This window comes from Polyodon spathula, chromosome 14 (assembly GCF_017654505.1).
Source record: "Polyodon spathula isolate WHYD16114869_AA chromosome 14, ASM1765450v1, whole genome shotgun sequence".
Taxonomy (NCBI): Eukaryota; Metazoa; Chordata; class Actinopteri; order Acipenseriformes; family Polyodontidae; genus Polyodon; species Polyodon spathula.
In genome coordinates this window covers 39711937-39720229 of record NC_054547.1, presented here as the reverse complement: position 1 = coordinate 39720229, position 8293 = coordinate 39711937, and the positions used below count along the sequence as shown (strand labels likewise).

Below are 8293 nucleotides of genomic sequence, written 5' to 3'. Positions count from 1 at the left end.
AAACATGAGTTTTGTTAAAAAGAAGCGTGCCGGGGGTATGTATGACTGTTGGCACCAGGATCGGAAATTCATGTAAGAGATTTTGTGCAAAATCAGTTTTTTCTTTGCCTTTTTTAATGATTCATTTTATACAATCCCTGCTAGCTTTTTGCGTAAACAAATCTTCCTATAGTTCTTTATCTGGGACAGGATTTGGCTTTACTGGTGTTTCTGTACATCGGATTTCATTTTTTAACAAAAAACGACAGCACTCCTTATTGGCGTTCAATAAAATATGATGGTGGAAAGACAGCTGCTAAATAAATAAATACATGACCTATACAATGGACTCCTTTAATCATTTTTTTTTTTCAATATCGTTATTATTTACTCAACGGGCTAGCTCCAATTAGTAATACACGGTCTCGGCGTGCTTTTTTAAAGGGTGCATACAGGTCTTAACAAAACACACAAGATCGGAACTGGACGGGCGTCTGACCTGCCTGTGCATGTTAGAAATGACGCTCTGTTCGGAATGCAATCGGAGTCGGTGGTGCAGCAATCGACAGCTCTCTTTGAAAGCGGCTTTGTATTTTGATGAACCTTACTTAGTTATGCGTGTATCGAAATGAACTTGAAGCTCATGACCTGTACAGCTATGAAATGGTTCTTACAATGGTTTCAGCTTCCAGTTTATTCTTTTTTTTACAGCTTTTCTCGGAAGAAAAAGATTGTGGTTGTGAAATGGCAAGTCCATCCATCGCAACACATCGGCTGAGGCGGAAAGACAGAGCCGCTCCGATCAGACACCCCGATCATTGTTTCTGCGCAGTGCTGGTTTGAAGAAATCTGTGTTGGTTTGGAGATTTGCCAGGAACCCCAACAATCCTTCTTTCGCTTTCGCTCTTCTTTCCTCTTTGTTTTCCTCTTTCATCCGCCTTTCTTTTTCTTTGTTTCTCTTTCCGTTTACAATCCACGAACACATGCACAGCCAAAAGTGCTTTCAAATCGGTTAAGAAAAAAAAACGTGTTGTCAGTTTGTGAGGCTTACACGCCGGGCGAGGACTTGTCTGTCATTCCCTTCAGCACGTCGTCTATTCTGTCATCTTCAATAACCACTGCAGAGAGGAGCAGAGACAAGAAAACAAACACAATGATTTCCATTCGGTTACTCAGCTTGATATGGGGCTCATCATTGCATTTCATAACGAAAAACAGCATTGGAGCAGCCGCGATTATCAACGTGAATCCTTATTTACGTGTGCCCGGGAGGGAGGGTACTTGTATGTCTAATTTGCTTTAATAGATCACTTCTACAGGGCTGCGTTGCTATAGTTTGTGTGTACGAGTTTCTTCGAAAGTGCAGACATGAGAACGTGTTGAAACAGCGGCAATTTCACCAGGCAACGGCTTTTAAATATTATTATTATTATTATTATATTATTATTATTATTATTATTATTATCCCTTTGCGAGTTAAAATAATTGCACTCGAATCACCAGGTAACAAGTCAGTGCTGTGCTTCGCTTCGCTTCGGCGACAGGCTGTTGCTCTGAAGACCGGATAGCTACGGGATAGCTTCGTGTTGTCATTGACTAGGTCTGTTCATCAATCATCAAACCCACCTGAAGTGGAATTAAACATGTTTTGTTAATGAACCCATAACAAACCAACAGGAATTACGCGCGCATATTAATGCGCATATATATATATAAAAGATTCGGGTCAATTAAATGTAAAAGATGTTCTTGCAAATCGACGGACTGATACAAATACGCATCTTTATTGCACTTTGAGAGCTGTGAAGTGATTCGCTTTCATGCGTTACGGCTTAAACAAGCCTCTGTGATGAGATTGCCTTTGCGCAACTGATAAACAAGCGAAACCACCTTTGGTGAAATTATCCAGAATATACCCGACATAATTCATCTGGGTGATTCAGTTTGCATCGCCTGTTGTTTTCAGGGCAGTCTACTGTTGTTTTAAATACAATAGGTAGCTCCTGTAGGCTGCGTGCCCCGAGCAACACGGTATTCTCGCAGAAACATATTGCCTGCATGGCAAGCTGACTCGTAGAGATCTGATTCTATCCATCAGCGATTCATTTCATTGGGATTTTCTTTTTTGTTCCTTCGTAGTTACAAAAAGACCATACATAAATATTGTGATAGCATGCAGCCTGATCAAAGGTAGCAATAATAATAATAATAATAATAATAATAATAATAATAATAATATAATAATAACAACAACATAAACGGGTACCCATTGAGCCGCACAGTATCAATATTTGATCGACAGCATCTATTTAACATTATAATATTAGGGCTAATCCCATACCTCGCTTGGCTCTGCCGATCTGTCCCAGCTTAGGCGGTCTCTTGGGCTGCGACCCCCCGAAGAAGGTATTGGTGTCTTGCAGCCGACAGCTGAAGGAAATCTGACTTTCGCTGTCAGTTCCGTAGCCAGCCATCTTCCCCTCGCTGTATGGCATTATATCAGACATTATGGCACTACAAGTTTGGACAGTCGGGCAGAGAAATACAAACTTGTTTTGCGAGTCGGATCAGCAATGCTGAATTATATTTTCTTCTGCAGTCCTCCAAGACTTCTGTGAAATATAGAGCTATTCTTCTCTTTGTCGCCAGTGAAGACTCTGAGTGCTCAGTTACAGTGTGAGATGTATAGGTGCCGTGCCTCTCAGGTTACTGTCACCGCCGCCGCTGTTGCTGCCGCTGTTGTGAATCTCTTGCAAAGACAGAGTGGAGTGTTCGCCTGTGCGCTCGAGTTATCTTCTCGGAGAGGTCTGCTGAGAAAAGTGGGAGACCCCGGGATCATAAAGGAAACCCGGGCGGAACAGTGAAGTCATCCATCCGGGTTACAGTGAGAGGGGAGGGGGACGGGGGTGGGCGGGGGAGTCTGTAGGCTTGGAAAGAAATGAATCGAGTGACATCAACGGGCGAGATAGGAATAGTAATGAGAACTGCAGCAAAATAACAAGAAGAAATTCACACTCCGATTCACATTTCAATTCACACTCTGATTCACACTCCGATTCACATTTCAATTCACACTCTGATTCACACTCAGATTCACATTTCAATTCACGCTCAGATTCACATTTCAATTCACCCTCAGATTCACATTTCAATTCGCACTCCGATTCACACTCAGATTCACATTTCAATTCACACTATGATTCACATTTCAATTCACACTCAGATTCACACTCAGATTCACATTTCAATTCACACTCTGATTCACATTTCAATTCACACTCAGATTCACACTCAGATTCACATTTCAGATTCACACTCAGATTCACACTCAGATTCACATTTCAATTCACACTCAGATTCACATTTCAATTCAGATTCACACTCAGATTCACATTCAATTCACACTCTGATTCACATTTCAATTCACACTCAGATTCACACTCAGATTCACATTTCAATTCACACTCTGATTCACATTTCAATTCACACTCAGATTCACACTCAGATTCACATTTCAATTCACACTCAGATTCACACTCAGATTCACATTTCAATTCACACTCAGATTCACACTCCGATTTACGCTCCGATTCACACTTCGATTCACATTTCAATTCACACTCCGATTTCTGCAAGCAAATGCAGATGGAAGGGCAGCTGTATTATTATTATTATTATTATTATTATTATTATTATTATTATTATTATTATTATTATTTATTATTATTATTCGTTGTAGTGTCATGATTATTTTACACGTCTAGTTTATATTTACTTTTCAATGGGGACTATAGATCTATTACAAACAGATGCAACTTGTTTATTTTCTTTACAATTATTAAGCACCGATGCCTTGCATCAAACATCAAGCATGCTGTTGTTTTGAAAGCGAATCGCTTTCACTGCTCAGAGTGACTGGACATTAAACTACAGTACCCTGGACTAGTCGAATCGGTCAATGTGCTTTTAACCAGTGTAAATTAACGCAGGGATAGAAACCCATGCTTCTTAGCAGGGCCTCGCGCTCTACTTCTATGGGTTTCAGATGAATCACGTGGAATGTGAACAACAGCAGCCTCAGAAAGAAACCTGTGGGGGGCTGCACGCGGCCTTTGAATGTGACCGATCACGCGACCCCAGCACAGGAGTTAATAAGAGACCAGACCTGCTTTAACTGCTTTCCACTGGTTACCATTGTCACAGTGACATTGTGACATCACAACCAAAACCCAGGCTCCTGAGGAAAAACTCTTTTGCCTGTCAGTTAATAGCGTTTATATTCTTTGCGTTTCTTCACATTGCAGGGTTCAGGTTGCGATAATAACTTTCACCACACGCGTGCGAGTGGAACTAGCATTCTCTGTGATAACAGATGGCTATCACATGCGCATGAAACATGCAGTGCCTGCTATAGTCCCGTCGTACTACTGCGAGGAACTTTCAGTCACCACGAGCAAGACAGTGGTCCGATCGAGTGCTGTAGCAGGCGCTCGGTTGGTATGTGTTTCTGGGTCCTGGGTAGGTACTGGTGTTCCATGAGAAGCTGGATGTCAGTCCTGGCTACCAGGAAGGCATCGAACCCACCGACACTGTTATGGCAGGTGTTTCCACAGCGTTCTCTTTATCCCTGTACGTCACCTGCATATCTATGTATAATTTTATCACCATGCGATGCAAATCCATGGACAATAACACGGACATGTTTCCATGCAAATCGAGAGACGGAGGGAGGGAGATAACGAGAGGGAGTACACACTCATGGAAAGTGCACGGTGTATTTTGTATTGGGAGGACTTTCCAATATGGATAATTTATCTCCCCAGAGTGGTTTTGTGTGGGAGGACGCCGGCGCTGTACGTCAATAGAGTCTTAATGATCTCACGCAGTATTGTGTTCGGGTCTGACGGCTGCCCCTGCAGCACCCGCTTACCGATTGTGCGCTCACAGCAGCGCCGCCTCTGCAGCCCGATTGCTTGATTAATGAATAATTAAACTATATCTGCAGGTAATTAATTATGGGCAATTTAGCCAGCATTACAAATGCATGGACTAACGCCAGGATGTTCCTTACAATGCACTGCTGTATATAACCACTGCCAAACATTCATTGGACGGGCACGTTAACATTGCTGCTTTCAGCTGGAAAATGTTATAATGTTCCAGCAATCTGTTGTCAATGCGAAGGAAAAACGTTGTCATAAAGAATGCGTCGCATGGCTTTTAAGAAATAAATATTTCAGAGGCACACAAAAACTGAAACACTGTAAGAGAACAAACGATAGTTGTAATTGTGGATTATTGTGTACATTCGTGATGTGCATTTGCACTTAACACTAAATAAGCACTAGAAAGAACGTTGTAGTGTCTTATGTCAGCTATTGAATTATATACCACCGGAAGAGCTTTCCATTTATACATTCCTTAATGAGCTATAGGCGGTACACGACATTGAACGATATGGTTTATTCAAAATGGAATCAATGACATTGGAATAAATACTATATAAATATGTTTAAATGACAATGGTTCTTTATAGAACCTAAAACAGATAAGGGTTCCAGAGAAAGGATTGTGGAGCACACAGTTCTGTATATGCTGCTTTAAATACAACGAATGTCGAGAGGACGAGGAAAGATGGTTTGGCATTACAACCTTAATTTGGATGGGTTTTTTTGGCATTTGACGAACGCAGCTGACCCTGTCCTCCTACTCGCTTCCCTCTGCGTCAATTACCTGCATGGTTATTCAGGACCACGGACAGCGCTTCAAAACGCGTCCCCGGGGCACGCCGCCGTGCTTCTTCGACATGCCCCCTGGACGCGGCATTGCTGTAGGGTTGGTTCACTCTGCCTGTAATCTCCCTATGATAACTGTCAACATGTCTACTCATCAAGAGAGACAAAGAGAAAGAAAGCACTTGAGAGGAGCGGGAGAGAGAGGAAAGGGAGTGAGAGGGCGAGAGAGGAGAGAGAGCTAGAGGGGGCGAGAGGAGAGGAGAGAAGAAAGAGAGAGGAGAGGGAGAGAGAGGAGAAAAGGATTACGAGAGAGAGAGGAGACAGGAGAAAGAGAGAGCGACAGAGAAAGAGAGAGAAGGAACAGCCAAAACAACAGACGTTCCAAACGTAATGACAATAGCACTGTAATGGTCAGCCAGTGTGTGTGTGTGTGTGTACACTGCATGTTTTTCATGACACTATCCGTGTGCTCTCCATAAACAAACACACGCAGCGTCTGGTTTTTGTATTATTATTCTTTAACTCTCCAGGGTTGAGTCTGAAACTAAAGTAACACACGAAGCTTATTTTAATCGAGTAATTAGTGCGTGTCACTGTATACACGTCATCCCTAAGAAAGGTAACACAATGCCGTTCAGCGCGTTGATATATAGCCTGACGTGGTACACAGTACGGAAGAGCTGAGCCAGGGATATGTAAGACATTAGGACACAAGCACATGCGAGTATATCAGCTTTTACAATTCTAAGTTTAAAGTCGGTTCAAAGCTCTTTTCAAAATGGCTCTTTTAAGACTGACGCAGAGAAAGGTTTTAATTTATACAGTGCATTGGCCTGGAGAAGCGGTCCAGTTCTAATTTATACAGTGCAGTGACCTGGAGAAGCGGTCCAGTTCTAATTTATACAGTGCAGTGACCTGGAGAAGCGGTCCAGTTCTAATTTATACAGTGCAGTGACCTGGAGAAGCGGTCCAGTTCTAATTTATACAGTGCATTGGCCTGGAGAAGCGGTCCAGTTCTAATTTATACAGTGCAGTGACCTGGAGAAGCGGTCCAGTTCTAATTTATACAGTGCATTGGCCTGGAGAAGTGGTCCAGTTCTAATTTATACAGTGCATTGGCCTGGAGAAGCGGTCCAGTTCTAATTTATACAGTGCATTGGCCTGGAGAAGCGGTCCAGTTCTAATTTATACAGTGCAGTGACCTGGAGAAGCGGTCCAGTTCTAATTTATACAGTGCAGTGACCTGGAGAAGCGGTCCAGTTCTAATTTATACAGTGCAGTGACCTGGAGAAGCGGTCCAGTTCTAATTTATACAGTGCAGTGACCTGGAGAAGCGGTCCAGTTCTAATTTATACAGTGCAGTGACCTGGAGAAGCAGTCCAGTTCTAATTTATACAGTGCAGTGACCTGGAGAAGCGGTCCAGTTCTAATTTATACAGTGCAGTGACCTGGAGAAGCGGTCCAGTTCTAATTTATACAGTGCAGTGACCTGGAGAAGCGGTCCAGTTCTAATTTATACAGTGCAGTGACCTGGAGAAGCGGTCCAGTTCTAATTTATACAGTGCAGTGACCTGGAGAAGCGGGTCCACATAGTTCTGCCGACCCCCCCCAGACGTCGCCCCTAGCTGCAGTGGATCGAATGTAGCATGCTTTGACCTTAGTGACAGATTATCTCATATTGATCTAGTCCCCATTGCGCTCCCATCTGGAATACAGTCGATGCCCGATGACCTCTGGGATTATAATAACGGAGGCACGGCCTGCTTACAGAAGCGTTATATAATATTATAATATCTCTTATACCAGTATAATAAAATATAAAAAACCGAAGTGAGGTCAGGGACAAGCGATTGCGTGAGTATACATCTTTAAATCCTAAATAAACACAATGAAGAACATACAGTATAGTGACGTGTGAGAACATATTGATAATCCATAACATCTGTGACTGAAGCCAGAGGACACAGTGACACAGACACACACACACACACACACACACACACACACACACACACACATATATATATATATATATATATATATATATATATATATATATATATATATATATATATATATAAGAATATGACAAGCGTTTTGGTCTTTCCTAGTGTAAGGGTTAGGGTTTAGTTTAGAAAGCTCAATATTACCATGACATGTATGCTTTTAAACACAGAGAAAGACACTGGCCAACACAGTTGTCTACTTGACTTTGACATTTTTGTTCATGGTTAGATGACGCAACTTCTTCATGAACTAATAAAACTTCTGTTGTTTGATAAGTTTTACATAAGTTAATGTTTTACACCGAAAACAGCCTGGTTGCCAGATGGAGCCAGTCACTTTATACTGCATGACTTTGACAGCCACTTTGCAGAGCAGTTTGACGAACTGGAATATGGCATTAATTTATTACGGTGTCCTATTGGACAGCACTGCAAGCATTGGGTCACTCTCTTGACCTGGATGTGCGCCTTCAACTATAAACAACCAACAGCTGACCTCACGGTGACCAGTTTCCACTGGACACGTATCTGATGTTATGACAGGCAACTGGAGCTTGGTCTGCTTTTCCAAGA

At 42.3% G+C, this 8293-nt stretch overlaps 1 protein-coding gene across 1 annotated transcript in view; it reads right to left on the bottom strand.

The window, feature by feature from the left end:
* Positions 1 to 2801, bottom strand: part of camk2n1a (calcium/calmodulin-dependent protein kinase II inhibitor 1a) — a 3401-nt gene extending 600 nt beyond the window's left edge. Inside the window, exons 1-2 of the mRNA XM_041270433.1 lie at positions 2321 to 2801; positions 1 to 1097 (exon numbers count right to left, since the gene is read on the bottom strand). The exon at positions 1 to 1097 is cut by the window's left edge and continues 600 nt beyond it. Coding sequence (XP_041126367.1) covers positions 1027 to 1097; positions 2321 to 2486 — 237 coding nt within the window. The 5' untranslated portion in view covers positions 2487 to 2801 and the 3' untranslated portion in view covers positions 1 to 1026. The remainder of the gene's footprint in view (positions 1098 to 2320) is intronic.
* Between the last annotated feature and the right edge of the window lie 5492 nt (positions 2802 to 8293).